The sequence below is a fragment of the Enoplosus armatus genome, chromosome 14 (assembly GCF_043641665.1).
Source record: "Enoplosus armatus isolate fEnoArm2 chromosome 14, fEnoArm2.hap1, whole genome shotgun sequence".
NCBI lineage: Eukaryota > Metazoa > Chordata > Actinopteri > Centrarchiformes > Enoplosidae > Enoplosus > Enoplosus armatus.
Window position 1 is genome coordinate 19,100,806 of NC_092193.1, and position 16,897 is coordinate 19,117,702.

General features: G+C 41.2%; 2 protein-coding genes across 4 annotated transcripts; both read left to right on the forward strand.

Moving 5' to 3' along the window:
• The first annotated feature begins 2,522 nt into the window (after nucleotides 1-2,522).
• hhatla (hedgehog acyltransferase like, a) lies at nucleotides 2,523-8,974 on the forward strand. The gene is made up of 11 exons (XM_070919472.1): nucleotides 2,523-2,628; nucleotides 4,038-4,105; nucleotides 4,228-4,341; nucleotides 5,076-5,270; nucleotides 6,327-6,536; nucleotides 7,003-7,174; nucleotides 7,760-7,904; nucleotides 8,021-8,056; nucleotides 8,162-8,363; nucleotides 8,475-8,616; nucleotides 8,832-8,974. The coding sequence occupies exons 1-11, from the start codon at nucleotides 2,523-2,525 to the stop codon at nucleotides 8,972-8,974; spliced, it is 1,533 nt and encodes a 510-aa protein (XP_070775573.1).
• Nucleotides 8,975-11,741: 2,767 nt separating this feature from the next.
• LOC139296237 (kelch-like protein 40a) lies at nucleotides 11,742-16,040 on the forward strand. Of its 3 annotated transcripts, none has more exons than XM_070918596.1 (6): nucleotides 11,742-12,874; nucleotides 12,999-13,190; nucleotides 13,711-13,818; nucleotides 13,901-14,086; nucleotides 14,332-14,481; nucleotides 15,595-16,040. In XM_070918596.1, exons 1-6 carry the CDS (start codon nucleotides 11,742-11,744, stop codon nucleotides 15,704-15,706), a joined length of 1,881 nt encoding a protein of 626 aa, XP_070774697.1. In that variant the 3' UTR covers nucleotides 15,707-16,040. The 3 variants fall into 3 exon arrangements, with proteins under 3 accessions (XP_070774697.1, XP_070774698.1, XP_070774700.1); XM_070918597.1 differs by having other exon boundaries at nucleotides 11,742-12,868; XM_070918599.1 differs by having other exon boundaries at nucleotides 11,742-12,863; nucleotides 13,030-13,190.
• The last annotated feature ends 857 nt before the right edge of the window (nucleotides 16,041-16,897 follow it).

The window sequence follows — 16,897 nt, forward strand, 5'->3', positions numbered from 1 at the left end:
GATGATTGCTCTTGGCCAAAAACATGTATCAAACGCAAGTTGCTCAACGTTAAAGTTAGCTAACACGTTTAGGCAAACAGTTCATATCTACTGGCCCTCCATTCCCTGTGCAACATGGAGGCTTTATGTATTTTGAGTTGCATCTGAAGCGGGGGCACACGGAGTGGGAGGGGGCGGTTTGTTTCTGTGATGGATTCTCTCAGGCAGGCAGCGCAAACTCAGCCGCACTACATTGTTGCTCAACCTATGAAGCTGGCTGGACGCGGCTCTCTCAAGCTTTCTTCCCTCTGTAATTACTGCTGGCCTCACGCAACAAATTATAGCTCTTTATTATTTGGCTGAATTCAAACACAATGCACTTTGCGTAACTGTATATGGCAAAAACCCATGGCTATAGCTTTAACATGCCCCCCGTTTAGCAACAGCCAGTTCAACAATCCAAGCAAATAGTTGACGTTAATCCAAAAAACCCTCGGTGTGTATTCTTTCCCCGTGTGTGGCTAATTTTAACAGGCTGAGAGCGCCACCTAGTGTCTACATTAGAAAAATGCTTCGAGGATACCCTGCATTCATAATGACAACATACAGTACACTGCCTGCATTTGTAGCTACTCAGTCACATCAGTCGCAGTATCGGATTTGGAGTACCTTAGCCGGTTTCTAGCCAAATGACTTGGTTTATTTTTGTGTAGCCGAATATAGAGAGTGGTACCGTATAGGCTGGTAAGAAGCTATTTGGTCACAGAACTGCTTTTAATTATGGACTTCAAAACATGTCACTTTATTATGGGAGACGTGTGACTGAAAACTATCAAAATCCCCAAATTCCTCAGATATTTTCGTGACTTTATAATGTGGTAGCCTGTTCTGATGGCACCAAGAATATAGCTGCACACACGCAAAAACACTTCATCAAAAAACTTCACCTCCAGTCTAAACCTTTATATTTTTTTGACTGTAGAATCCTCAAATGGATGGTGCATCGCTTTGATCATGGTACTGATGCTGCTCATTTTTAACCATTGTCCTAGAGTGTGTTTGCGCTTCAGTAAGGTCTGATGGGCTCGGTGTGGACCACCCCTCACTGCGGTGCAGTAGTGAAGGATAAATATATCCCCCTCCTCCTCCTCCTCCTCCTCCTCCTTCCACCTCCTCCTCCTCCTCCTTTCGTTGAGTCCGCATCATCCTGACTGGCCGAGGCTGGTGATCGCAGGCAGCGGCAGCGGCAAGCCCCCCAACAAGACGGATGAATTAGAAAACCTGCTGTAACCTCCGCCACCCCCTTTTCTTTCATTTGTTTTCTATAGTGAAGTGTCGGGCTGTACACACTGCTGCCCCTCATCTTGACAGTGTGAAGCGGATACAAGGTTAGTAAAAACAAGTCCCTGTTATTTGTACATAAGAGTAAGCATGAAAATCAATGAAAAAAGGCCTGTGTGTTACCGGCTCTGTGTGCATGGAGCAGTGAAACAGTGGTCCTGCATTTGTATGCAGGACGCTTTGCTGGGGTCCTGCTTAGCCATGGTTACATCATGGCATGGGTAGGACTTGTTAGTCCAACTCCTGTAACTTCAACTCAAAGTGCGCGACATGAGTGTGGCACGCACACACACACACACACACACACACACACACACACACACACACACACAAATAAAACCAGGAACAATGCGTTATACTCTCGTCTTATCTGTTTTCTTACTCTGATGCACCATTCTTGGTCTTTCCAGTCAGTGCTAATTATTCTGTGGAGTGAGTCCCCAGCGCCTCTCAGATCACATAGCACTGCAGCTGCCCTGCTGTACAGCAGACCAACTGCAAGAGCTATAATAGGAAGGAGAGGTAGGGTTGCGCAGCTGACGGTGCTGATTCCGCTCTGCAGTCCTATTTAAGTCACTGCCCTGTCGATCCTAAAGGCTTATTAGTAAAATGCCACCTCTTTAAAACACCTTGGCCTGTATCTGACATGAAGAACCAGTGTTGATTGGTGTTGGCGCAGGGTATATTACTTTAACCACCATAATGTGTGTTTGTATGCATTATCTTCTTTTTTTTCCTCAGTAGAAGCATTAAGTTGTTATTCCACTTGGCTGTGTTGTAAAATGGTTTAGTGTTTCTAAGAAATACACATCTTAATTGCTTAATTACATACTTCTACAGTGATGTTTATAAGCCTCAAAACCTTTTACGTGTTGTGCTATTAATGATAGTCCTCTCAGGCTCTGTCTTATTAGTCACATCTGGAGGGGAAAGCCCATACAGTGTTTCTAAGACAAAACTGTCTATGAATGTTTTAACACCAATATGAAATCAATCAATGACTCCTGAACATCACCCCAAAAAACACTGCTTCAACAAACCGTTCTAAACCCTTAAACCATCGTGCTGACGTTTCACAATCATCCAGGTTTTAGATGTGTCTGTTTTTTCCTTCACACTCACGCTGTCTGCCTTCAGTCAGGTCTGATATTCTGTGGCTGGTTACTTTTCAACCCGTTAGGCTTCCAGTGTGCAGATTCACCATGGGGATCAAGGCTGCCCTCCCCAGATATGAGCTGTATCTCTACACAGCAGTGCTCGCCGTGGCCATGATATGGGCAGGCAGTTGGATATTTGAAGCTTCAAGTGGTGAGTGCACGACATGTCAAGAGATGTTAAAAGCACACCCCCCCCCCACACACACACAGTCAATGTAACTCAGAGAGAGTTAAAAGTCAATAACACAGTGCTGGAGTTTATTGAGGATCACTGGAATCTCTTTATATTTATTGAAGTCAGAGCAAATGGACTAGAAAAACACCCAAGTCAACACTTTAAATCCACATAGATCTAAAAACAAACACACAAACACTTACAACAGGAATTTATGATTAAAATCTGCTTCAAAAAACAAGACCCTCACCTATAACACTGCTCTATTTAACCTAAAATTGTGTAGAACAAAGTTCATGTAGCAGATTAAAAGAGAACCCCCCCCCCCCCCCAAGGAATTCCTGCATGTTCCTATTAATATGAAGACAATTTAAAGATGCTCTAATTACTTTGAATTATTTTTCTGATGGGAGATATTTCAGACTGTGACTCAGTTACACTGAATCCTGAACCTTTCATCCTAAAATACTGCAAATTGTTTGCATGTATTCAGACAGCAGAATGCATAAGCTATCCTCCTCACACACTGATCTGAATGGACTGAGTGTAATCTGGTGAGTGGCACTGTCTGTCACAGTCTGTGCAGTCAGATTGGCCAGGGCAGAGTCATGTTGTCAGTCATCATTTTGCCCTGATTCTTTTTTCTTTGGTGCTCTCTGTCTCTTGAAATGGTCATCTGTGGGCATTTATGATGCTCAGGTCTGCACGCTACAGTAGCACTGTATACTCGTAATAGAAGCCTGGCTGAGTTCCCAGAAGTAAGAGGCTTTCCCCGACTGACCCTCACATTTTGATATCCCTTTCCATGGCCATTAGTGTAATCAGGCAAAGCTGGAGGAGCTGCTGTGGGGGGGGGGGGGGGGGGGGGGGGGTACGCTGCTGTGTACTGAATGTCTCAACATCACTGCCACGATTCTGATTATTATCACACTTATTTGTGTTGTTATTTTCACCATTTCTGTGTCAGCGTTTCATTCAGGTTACAAAGAGAACTAATCTCCTACAACCAGATTATGAGCGTCCGAGGGTAGATGTCAGCCTCAAAAATAGAAAGCTTCGCGATGAGTACATTATGTAATGCTTGATGTTATCAAATGGGCTGAATGCGCTCTCACACCTTAAATTCGCTGTGAATAATCCAACAATTACGCCACAAAGCTGTTCAAAATTTGACCCCTACAGGACTTTTTTTTCTCAGAATGATTATTTTAGTTCACATAGACCCCAAAAACAAAGTCTGGACTCAGCACTACTCAACATAGAAGCATTACCGTATATTGCCATGAGTTAAATTTATAATACTTCATTGATTAAACACTATTTCCAATGCACAATTTCCTACATTTTGTTTGGTGAATATGCTGCTTATTATCTTCTTTATTCAGAGAATGTGAACAGAAAAGCCTTCAAAGAAAGTGTGAAACCAGGATGGCATTACTTTGGCAGGAAGATGGTAAGTTGCTCACATATAATCCTTTCATGTATCTCATTGTGTTCTATAATCGGATTTACTGATGCACGTTGTCAAAAGAGAGTGGTTGCCATGCGTTGCTAATGCATCTTCCTTTGCCACAGGATGTTGCGGACTTCGAATGGATGATGTGGTTCTCTACATTCCGCAATCATATCCTCTTTGCTCTCATCGGTCACGTTATCTTTGCCAAGATATTCACCCTGGTGGCTCCAAAGGTGCGTGCCTGTGCGTGAATGTCCCTGAGCTAGCACTGTGATCTGATTGCATGCATGTACAATGGCATGTCTCTTATTATGTGTATATATATGTATATGTATACATATGTGCACATTTGTGTGCATGTGTTCGCCCTTGTGAATGAACACAAGCTTTGCTCCAATAAAGGCCACACACCAGATTTCATTTGACATGTGGTATAAACACATTAAATGCAAAGCTACATTGTACTGGTGTGAGCAGTAGACCTTTGTGCACAAATCATTTAGTTCAATGAATAGAATAATTCTATTCTTTTGAGCAAAAACAATTTGTCACATATTTGTACCCCAAGGTCAAATTATTTCAACACATTATTGACGTGATGCATGAGCATGAGTGTTGGGTGTACCAATGATTCTTTCCTGTGAATATTTTGACATATTTAAAACAGTTTATTAGGTTTTAAACATGTTTTCTGTCTTGTTTCCTGCTTACAATGAAGATTGGTATAGATGGATGTAAGGTAACATTAATAAACTTGTGCATTTTGTAACATTTGTCCGGTGTTTCATTTAAACCACTGATACATGGACATTTAATCTTTCCATCCTAATGTATATCCATTGTTGTAGATACAACAGTGTTATTGTACTAACGCCACTACCCTTCACGTGTGTTTTGCATTCAATTATGAGTTGTACAAAAATCGTGTCGTGACGTCACGCTGACGCTGGCTCCTCTTTACCCACAGCACAGATCCTTGATCTTTGGTGTGTACGGTTGTTTGGCAGTCCTGATCACCATGGGCTGGACCTTCATGGCCCTGGTTCTGTCTCACTGCATCATACTCTACAGCGTCGCCCTGGTCAAAAGCAAATGGATGTGCTTTGCGGCCGGCCTGACCACGCTGGCCTCCATCAAGCTGGAGCCGTATAACTCCTGGCAGGTGAGTGGGTGGTTCCATGGTTTAGGTGCATAAACACTGAATGCGCCATCACCTTCTATATATATTGAGCTGTGGGGAATTTGAAAGAGATGTCTGTCTGACCAGGAGAAGGATCTTTAAGTCAGTTCCGTAATGAACAGGTAGCCAGTGGAAATGTTTGAGAGCCGGCGTGATTTAATTTGCTTTTCAGTCAGTATTTGGAATGAGCTGAAGGCGCTGCATGGCTTTTGCAGGAAGACCAGTGAAAAGGACAGTGCAGTAAAGTAACAGTAAGGTAACAGCTCTGCTGCTCAACCGTCAGCACTTTCAGTTCAAATCTATATTGTAGAAATAGAGAGAGCCTTAAAATATTGATTAAGTTTTGGTAAACAAATGCATTAAAGCAGCCTGAAGGTGAAAAGACAGGACTTTATTGATTGCCACAAGGGGAAATTCACATGTTACAGCAACACAAGAGACATGCTAAGAGGTAAAAAAAAAATTGAATTGAATTTGAATAAAATAGATAAAAATAAAACAAGACATTAATGAGATTACATTAACAGCTATATGCATTATATAGATGACAGTACCTCAGACTATGTAAATAAATGAGCAAATATACATAAAAATATACACAGTGTATATATAAACACATAAAATAAGCTGTATAAATGTGCAGTATATGTATGTAACACACTGCACAATAATACAATACAATATTATACCCATACAATAAAATACCTATTCTATAATATCTATTCTATGAAATATATGTAAGAAGAATTTTCAGTGGTACCACAATATACTGTAGTATGTAATTTGAAAATCCAATAATGATAATATAAGTAGTAATATTGTATTATTATAATATGATATAAGTAATAGAATTGATTTTAGTGTTAGATATGTTCTTATTACTTCTTGTACTCCTCCTCCTATTGTAATAATAATAACAATAGTAAAACACAATTGAGAACAAAGTGCAAGTGTATTGTTGCAACAGTCAAGCCAAATACTGGGGAGTCTAGAGGTGTTGTCCATATGCAAAATGATGATGTTTGACTCCTTCTTTAGGAAGCCCTGGTGACTGGCTCTTTTGACCTGCAAGACATCCTGTTCTACGGAGGCTGTGGCTTCAGCATCATGCGCTGCATGAGCTTTGCATTGGAGAACTGTGAGAAGAAGGACGGAAACTACACATTCTCCGACCTGCTGAGATACAACTTCTACCTCCCTTTCTTCTTCTTTGGACCTATCATGACTTTCGACCGGTATCACACCCAGGTGAGGAGTTGAGATTCAGCTGAAAGTGGTGGCTGATTGGAGATTAAAAAAAAGACTGAAACTGACAAGTGAGCAGCCATCTGAAATTTGACAGGAGTTATTAAGCCATCACTCATGAGTGCACATTGTTCTCGAAGACTCCTGAAGGCTCATGTGAAACCCACACATAATGCTGTGTGTTTATATAACTCAATCTAAAGCCATAGGGAGAGACAGAAAACAAAGATTTTAGGCCTTTTACTCTTTCACTGAAATTACCTTCCCCTCATAGCTATATTTTAGTTTCATACTCTGAATGCTGTCTTTTAATCTACTGTGGGGGGGTTTTGGGGCCCAACCTGGTTAAAAATCTAAGCACTACTTAATACTGTTACTGACTAGACAATATCTCTAATGCATATGATTGCTGGGTTGGCCATTTTATTTGACAAAACAACGATGGCTTGTTCACAAAACAATTCCACAGGTGAACAACACCCAGCTAACCCGCAAGGAAAGGGAGATGTGGAACATCACCACCAAGGCCTTGCTGCATCTGGCTGCTATTCTGCTGGTGGACGTCTTCTTCCACTACCTCTACATCTTGACAATCCCCAGTGACATGAAGCTGGTCACCAAGCTTTCTGACTGGTGTCTGGGTGAGTTACATATGTGAATTAATAATAGGTCTGGTATATCTGCTACTGATGCTTGTATTCTTTAAATCCTGATAGTTGACATTCATTGGCATGATTCAGTGTCTTTCAGTATCAACTGTTCAATTTTTAACCATAAGAAATACAGATTATCACTGTATCCCCTTGAATTGAGGAAATTACGCATATAAAACATTAATGCCACTAAAACTGGATTAACCTCAGACAAAGGAATTCTGTCAGGGTTAGCTTCTCTTTTAGGCACTTGGTAGAGGAATCCTTGGGAGAGTCTACAACCTACATTTAAAGAGATGCATACAGTTTCAAAGACAATTTTATCACACTTTCCACACTGTTTTCATGTGGCTGTGGTCATTATGACTGGCTCACCTCCAATATTTACTAAAGGGCTAACGTCTATGCATCATTTTTACTCTATTTTCAGTGTTGTTGCACAGTCCAATCATGTGCTCAGTCCAAACATGGAAATCTACCACTTTAGTAGAAGTTGACATATTAATGTTTCTCAACAACTACCATCAATGTACCTGTAGGAAACCTGCTTTGTTTCCATGTGTACCTTTGCAGCTGGTCTGGCTTATTCCAACCTGGTGTACGACTGGGTGAAAGCAGCCATGATGTTTGGTATCATCAACACGGTGGCTACGCTGGACCACCTGGACCCTCCTCAGCCTCCCAAGTGTATCACCATGCTCTATGTCTTCGCTGAGACGTATGTAAAACTTGAACGAGTTGCGTGCAAGTAATAAATGGTGTAGTGTTTTTGCTGACCAAGCTGAACCTTGAGATTGTGTAAAATGTTTACATGGAAGGTTTTCTCTCTTTTAGGCACTTTGACAGAGGCATCAATGACTGGCTGTGCAAGTGAGTGTCTGATTAGAAAATCATGGGTTTAAATGACAGAACCTACAGTGTATAGAAGATGATTTTGACTCTCCGTCAAGTTGGATTATGGTTGTAATTTTGCAGGTATGTTTACGACTTTATTGGTGGGGATCACGATAAAATCTTCAAGGAGCTCCTGGCGACCTTCTGCACCTTCGCCATCACCACCTTGTGGCTGGGCCCATGTCAGCTGGTTTACATCTGGTCCTTTTTCAACTGCTTTGGCCTCAACTTTGAGCTGTGGGTGGCCAAGTTCTTCTCCCTTCCACCATTTTCTACCATAGAGGTGAGAAACATTAAGATAAAAAAAATCACTCTCATCAACTCTCTTAACCCACAATCAGTACATTGAATTAAGTTCCATATCCCTTAATGTACCTATTTCTAATGTATCTAGGGTGCAATGGGTGAAGCCATGTCACGCAGGATCCGGGGTGTGTTCAATGCTGCCAACTTCTGGGCCATTGTCCTCTACAATGTTCTCTCCCTGAACAGTTTGGAGTTTGCCAAACTGGTGGGAAGACGACTGATTTTCAAAGGTGGGTAACAACCATGGTATGTCATATAAAATGAAAGTAAGGCTTTTCAGTCAGTTCCAGTGAAAGCGAGAGCAACAGGGGAGCCATCCTCCAGATATCACATGCACAGCACAGTGAAAGCTGCATCCCTTTAAAGTCATACTTTTCTGTTCTTATTTCTTCTCCATTTTCCCCTTCTCTTCCTCTTTCTTCCCCTCTTGGTGTTTTTCTCCCAGGTTTTCCTCTGTCCACCCTCTCAGTGTTACTTGTGACCTACTGTGGTGTGCAGCTGGTGAAAGAAAGGGAGAGAAAACAAGCCCTGCTGGACGATCCAGAGCCGACGAAGCCAGTAGACGGTGACAAAGAAAAAGCAGAATAAGCAGACAGAAACAGTGACTTTCACAGACTTCATGGTCAACAGCCCCCTCACATTGACCCATCCTCTGCCTTGTGAGCTGCACCGAACCGGACTGTCAGTCAGCACCTATAATGTTCACAAGCCTGTGTGTTTTGCTTTCGTTTTGTCAGAAGCGAGGCAATGTTTTGAACTGTGAAATATCCTCAAGTGCACTTGCTGTAGATAATCGCCACGTCCTTTGGCACAAACCCACCGATGGTGCATTTTTGTATTTGTATTTTATCTGAACAAAAGATTGTTTAGCAAATGACAGGCCTGACAAATATTTTATGATGCCATACATAATAATATATATAAGGACGTGCAGAATTGTAAAGAATCAACTACTTTGCTCTGTGTGGTTGTCTCCTGTGTTCGTTTCAGATTTTTTTTCAAAATCATCATCAATATGATTATTTTTAGTCAGATGGTCAGATTCAGATGGTCTTCATGTTGCCATAGATGCCTCAGATCCTAATCATCAAAATGTTTAACCATACTGAAAGGGTTAAAAACGTGAAGTCAGGGAGCCAAGTATGGAGTGCAATGAAGAAAATAAACATAGGGTCCTGTGATTGTAATGTATATTCGCTGTATTGTCACTAAGCAAAGATACAAGTCACAATGTATAGCATAGTCTATTCTAATGTTGAATGAGAATGTATTGTGATCTCTTATGATGTTGGAAAATTTGAATGTAGGTCAACCGTCCAGACAACGACAGCTTAACTCCACCACCATATAGTCCACGGGAGATTACTGTAGGTGTGACATTTCGGCATATCTTCCCTCCGTGCTCTTTCACATGATCCAGGCCCTCAGTTCACTAAGAAAGGCAGTAGGCCCAGCAGGGAATATGGGTCAGTCTTACCCTGCCTGTCACCAAAACCTGCTGTGTGTCTTCAGTGCAGCAGGCAGAATGTAATGCCTTTTCTCATGATAGGGTTTTTATTCAGAGGTGTTCATTTCAAACATTTAACTTGAAATAAAGTTTTATTTCAAGCACGGCTATACGTTTTTTTTGTTGCATTAATATGTATTGTCGTTTGCTTGGATGGATAAGCACGGTGTGTATTAAAACGTTTGAACAATTCCATTTTGTTAAAATCGAGGGAAAAAGTTAATAAAGACTGTTGGGTTTTATTTGCATGATAGTGAAACATTGTCATCTATCACCACAAGATGGCCCAGTTTGACCAAAACTGATCAATGATTGCAATGAACGAATGCATGATCAAAACGTCAACATGTCTGCTGTGAAAAAGGGCCTATTCTTATGAGTGCATGTTGTTGTGTGACATCACGTCACTTCCAGCAACTTCAACCTGAGCAGAGAACGTCTCTGCCAGAATAATTAAAACACCAGTGTGGGTGCAGGCATGGGTACAATACTTAAAAGAATCGCTTGTTCCTGGAATGACTCACAGTTTGACATGTTATGTTATTGCAAATTTACTATGGCCTGCGTTCTGGCTCATGGATTTGACTGGCACAGCTAAATGGTACAGAGATAACTCACGTTATTAGTTACGCCAGTGCTTTTCCTGCTATGACAAGTCAAAATCCCTACTGTGAAAGGTCTGAAGGTCTATTCTGTGTTCCTAAGTATTAATCAACAGGTGGCACACTCTTTAAACCCTTATGGTTCCTTCAACAGCTCACCGATACAGTTCTCTTACATTTACAAAATCCATATAAATCAATGGGCAGAACATTTCAAAGTCATGGATGTAGACAATTTTACAAAAAGAGTAAAAATAAGTGGAGACAAAGAATTAGAAAAATAGATTTACTATATTATCCTGAGGTTGTTAGATGCAAATCATTTGAAATGATCCTGATCATGAGATTGTTAAATGATCGTTGTTATCTGAAACATAATTCATTTGATAAGGAACCATTTTGTATTTTCCTGTTTTAATCATGTGTAATGTTTAATCACATGTGTTGGAACTGACATTTTCATCAATTTTTATGGTTTTTAAATAAAAGTATGGTACTCTCTGGTGATTTAAATGGAAGGAACAATAAGGGTATATAGACTATATCACCTGTTATATAAAAAGTAGAAACACAAGTGATGTGGTATAAATAGTGAAGTGTGTCACTTGCTGTGTTTGTAACCTGAGGATGTTTCATTTAAGTGTTGCGCTCCGTGCTTGGTGTGCTTTCTTTTCCTGAAAACAGGAGTCTGTGCTTATTTCTGGTGTCAGGGGAGGTTTATTATGTAACATGCTAGTCTTCTGGGAACTACTGCATAGTATATACACAACATATATTGTCCTGTACCTCCACATGTACATGTAATATGGTACTACTCAGTGTCAGTGTAGCCTGTGTATTCACTTTCACTATTCAAGTCAATATTGGATTACAGAGATAAAAACAACTTTGAAAAAGTGTGTGAAAATATCAAAGTAATAAGAGCCAGTCAGGCCGCCTGGTGAGATGTTCTGCTGGATTTAACACGCTGTCACCGAGCTTAGTCATTCAGCTGTTCGTGTGGTGCAGGAGTGGATAGGTCCTCTTTCCTGTCCACCAAAATGGATTCCTCAGCTTTGTGAGGGTCCTGTCTATAAATATCCCTGATTTACAGAGCGACTGACAGCCAGGGACAGCTGCAGCCACCGGCCAACCAACCCGTGAAGACTATCCACAGCAATCTGAGCAGCCCTGTGAACACTGACAGTCCTGCTCTGTTGTGGGGAGTAAGGAACGAAACCCAACCAGGACCAGGAGACCGAACAAAATGGCTGCCCTGACTATAGACCCGGTGGAGCAGCCTCGCATGTACCAACAGACTCTGCTTCAGGACGGACTTTGTGACCTCTTGGAGAATGACAAGTTTGTGGACTGTGTCCTCAAAATTCAGGACAAGGAGTTTCCCTGCCACCGCTTGGTTTTGGCAGCCAGCAGCCCCTTCTTCAAGGCCATGTTCCTGTCTGACCTGGAGGAGAGCAAGAAGCGTGAGATTGTCCTTAAAGATGTGGAGCCAGGTGTTATGGGGATGATACTGCGCTATTTATACACCTCTGACATTAATCTGACAGAACAGAATGTCCAGGATATCTTCATGATTGCTAACATGTACCAGATCCCCTCCATCTTCTCTGTATGTGTGTCCTACCTCCAAGAGAAGCTGGTGTTGGGAAACTGCTTGGCTATCTTCAGGCTGGGACTGCTGCTGGATTGTCCCAGGCTTGCTCTGAATGCCAGGGAGTTCATCTGTGAGCGCTACCAGGTTGTTGTCAGGGACCAGGATTTCCTGCAGCTAGGCCCAAGTGAGCTGGCCATCATCATCACCTCAGACGCCCTCAATGTTGAGCGGGAGGAGCTGGTGTTTGAATCCCTGATGGACTGGGTCAGACATGATGACACAAACCGCGTTAAGGACCTGCCAGAGCTGTTGCACTGCGTCCGTTTCAGGCTCATACCTTTGGATTACTTCAAAGAGAAAGTAGAGCGTCACCAGTATATCCGGTTCAGCCAGGAGATCAAGAAGGACCTGGATCTCGTCAAGGATGCTCACAAAGGGTGTCTCCCAAATCTCAGGAAGCCCGGCAGTGATGGGGCAAAGGGGGGAGAAGGAAGTGAGGAGGAGGACGATGAGGAGGAAGGGTACCTGCCGGGTATACTCAACAACAACCCTCGCTTTGGGATGTTTGAGTTGGACCTTATACTTATGATCAGTGACACAGGGACTGTGGCCTATGAACCGGTAAGAAATGAATGCTTTGTGGTCTCACAGTCTACAGAAATCCCCAAGAACCACTGCAGCGTGGTGACCAATCAGAACCAGGTGTTTGTCGTCGGAGGACTTCTCTACAATGAGGAGGACAAAGATGAACCATTTAGCTCTTACTTCTTACAGGTAGTGTATGAGTCCTGAAGACCATCAGTAGAAACACTTTTCTCTTCATTTCTCTTCCTGTAAAACACAAAGAATGTTTTAAACCTGCTTCTACAAAATGCTGAATTCTTGTGCCTCTCATTCCTCACATATCAGTGTTTTCACATGTTGCTGTTTTCATCCCCAGTTTGACCCAGTAAGTTCAGAATGGTTAGGGATGCCCTCACAACCCAGCCCCCGCTGTCTGTTTGGCCTGACTGAAGCTGAAAACTCCATTTTTGTCGTTGGAGGAAAGGAACTGAAGGAAGGCGAGCACACCCTGGACTCAGTCATGATCTATGACAGACAGTAAGTGTGGATACCAAATGTAATGTGGAACTTTACTCATGATAGTCAATTTTGTATCCTATCTCAGCTATTTCAAGGGAAGTCTTTTCTGGAAATATATCCTATTGTTCACTAATCAAGCCTCCTTTTAGTACTTTCAAATAGTTATGAAGTCAACGCAACAAAGTGTCACATTAAAGGCATATATTTCCATAGATATAGCAATTGATACCACATGAAAGGAGTATTTCATCTCTGTCCTGTGAAAACCATCTATCTCCAAAATGTCATGAAAAACAGCCCTATTCGCAGCTTTGTGACTATGCATTTTTCAGCTGTTTCATTTGGTTTTTTTAATTGGTTTATTAAGTCTAAAAAACTTAACTTAATCATGAAGTTCATCGGAAAAATTTAAAATTACCATATTTGGAGATAAATTATTTTTGGCTCCTTGAATTCCTGAGCGTTTCCATAATTGTTGCTGTAGATTCACCTTTATCGTCTATAATTAATGATGACATATTCTCTCTTTGGTCCACAGGTCGTTCAAGTGGGGAGAGTCTGACCCCCTGCCTTATGAAGTGTATGGCCATGGAACCGTATCACACAAAGGTCTTATCTATGTCATTGGAGGAAAGTCTAAAAGCAAGTATGTGGGACTCTTCTTTTCTCTTGAAACTGTATGCTATTTTACCACTTAGTTACACCTCAGTATTAAATGTTTTATGCAGGAAATGCATGAGAAGAGTCTGTGTCTACAACCCCACTAAGTTTGAGTGGAAGGACCTGGCTCCTCTGAAGACGGCCCGCTCCCTGTTTGGTATCACCGTCCACAAAGACCAGATCTTCGTGGTGACGGGGGTCACGGACACAGGCCTCACCAGCACTGTAGAGGTCTACGACATTGCCACCAACAAGTGAGACAACTGTTTTTTATATGACTTTATCTCATGGTTATGAGGTGAAGCATCTGTCCACAGTCGTGAAATGACTCACCGAGCGTGAATAGCAGATCATTAGGTCATAAAATAGCACTCTGTTGTTCTGCTGTAGGTATCATACAGTAATATAGCAGCTTATTTAACACCAGCATCACTTCCCCCGTGTGTATGTGTGTGTGTGTGTGTGTGTGTGTGTGTGTTATTTTCCTGTTGTGCTCCAGGTGGTCTGAATTCACAGAGTTCCCTCAGGAGCGTAGCTCTCTCAATCTGATCTCGACGGGAGGTTTCCTGTACGCTTTGGGGGGCTTTGCCATGATGCCCAGTGAAACCAGTGAGGAGCCCGTCCCAACAGAGATGACTGACGTCTGGAGGTGAGAGCCCCATTCATTCCCTCAATATGCTTGATGAGTGATTATAATGTGATCACAATGGCTGAAATAAACACCCAACAATTTTCACTTACGTATTTTATTTAACGTTATACAGTTCAATGTATTTAGTATGTGGTGAAAACGTGATATTTTGGTGGTTTCTGAGTTTTACTGAGAGATTAAAATGACACAATACCACCATGACTTGGTTTCAATTTTTGAAATGAACAATTTTGAAAAATGTAAATGTCACACTCATTAAGATGAAATAGTCACCTAATAGACTTTGCCCAAACAAATGACCCTTTTCACCTCATAGCAGGAAAGGCACAGCTTTAATTAATAACCATCAAGAATAAGTCTGGTGATATTACGGGATTTTCTAATTGTCAACAAATCTCACTAAAGACCAAAACCAACAATTAATTGATACCAACAAGTAATGCCTGTTGGCCAAAGCCTGATGTAGCATATTCCTCTGTGCCATAGAGCTCCACAGAGGAAGCTCCTTTCATACTCAATTGATCACCACATGTGTACTAATTCACAGCTGAAAGACCCCCCCAATCTGTTTCAGGATATTACTCAGTTTTGTTTTTTTTTAAAATAAAACAACATTTTAAAGATTTACATCTATAGTGGGAGCAAAGGGGCAGGGTAAAGTTTTGGGAGACAGACTAATGCATTGTTGGTTTTGTTTTTTTCATGTGATTTGTTGCCAATAAGAAAAATATAGAATAACACCAGACTTATAATATATGGCTGCGTTCCAGTTCCACTTCCAGGGTCCTGGTAGCGTGCACATTGGCTCACTATAACATCATACTGGCACATCCAAATGGAACTGAACCATAATTATTAATGTGCTTTTCCTGCTATGACAAGTTAAAATGTATTCTGTGGAAAAGGTCTATTTCAATACATACATATACATACAGTTCATTAGGGTCTAAAATGGAGGGTTAGGGTAATCCCTGTAATTAATGGAGCAACACCACAAAGTCCCTTTCATGTCAAATCATTCCCTGCAGATGAATGACATTACTGTATTATATCTTCTGATGCTATAAGGGCATCAAACACTAACATATGTATGTTCTGTGTTTCCCACAGGTATGATGAGCCAGAGAAGTGCTGGAATGGGATTTTGCGAGAGATTAGCTATGCGGCGGGATCCACTATTCTTCCAGTGCGTCTCAACACTCTGCGTCTCACCAAGTTATAACTCAACTAAAGTGTCGGCGCCACGAGGCTAATGATGCAACATTAGCGTTGAAGTAAATGAGTGTACCCGTCATGGGCATTGGCCCCAAATAAGCTTAGGGTACAGAATATTTCAGGGTAACAACTGAAGGAAGATGAAAAAGTGTTGTGAAATCAGCATCAAATTGTTTTATCTTGTGTTTTACAGCAGGGGGAGACAGACACATGCTAAGTCTAAGTGCGGGGAGAGGTGAACAACATGAGCTCGTATGTCACACCAAAATTATTTTATAAAAAGCTAAAATGTTGATTTGTACATCTGTTTGTTTTTTGTTATATTATTTCATAAATGTCCTTTATCACCTGTTTGTTTTATTTAAAGCAGAAATAAAATAAAGGTTGATTGTATTGCTTTCAGTGACGAGTCTCACTTTTAGTTGGAACGACGCAGAAAGGCCTTCTGTCCACAGTGAAAATGGTTTTATTCATCTTCATCTGACATTTTGTTCAATGACATCTTTACAGCTGATTCCACACACTGTACAGTACACCATATTTACACAGAATTTACATGGCAACAAATAAGAGACACTTTATTGACATGCAAATAGCATGAGCGAGGAACGTAGAGTTTTTAAATGTAAACATCGATTTCCAGTTGACACCTGAGAGCACTATAAGTCATCACCACAAAACACATCATGAACCAATTCTTTAGCCGTATTTACAGTTTCACATTATATACAACAGCTGTGTGGGACAGTTAGTCTGAGGTACTTACAGTTAGTTTCACTTTTACACAAGATAGTACAACAAGAAGGGGAAGTAAACATCAAAGTTCAACATGACTCCCACATGAAACGTGACACAGTCACTGCCTGCACGTATTGATGTCTGAAAAAGTCTTATTTGAGCAGGTCACTTGTTTGAAAACATTATTAAACAGAGAAAGAGAGATTAATTGATTAATCATTGAGCTTGATAAATCCTATTACATCAAACAAGAATAAGAATCTACAGCCAAGCTAGCGTCTGTGTGAGGCAGTGCTTTGGGTTTAATGCTAAGATGCTGATGTTTAGAGGGTACAATGATTGGAACATGAATGTCAACTGAATTTTGACATTTTACTCAAAACCACAAATGTGAACCTCATGGTGGGGCTAGAGGAGTTATTAGGATCCATCTACTGGGAATAATGAACGTCTGTAAAGA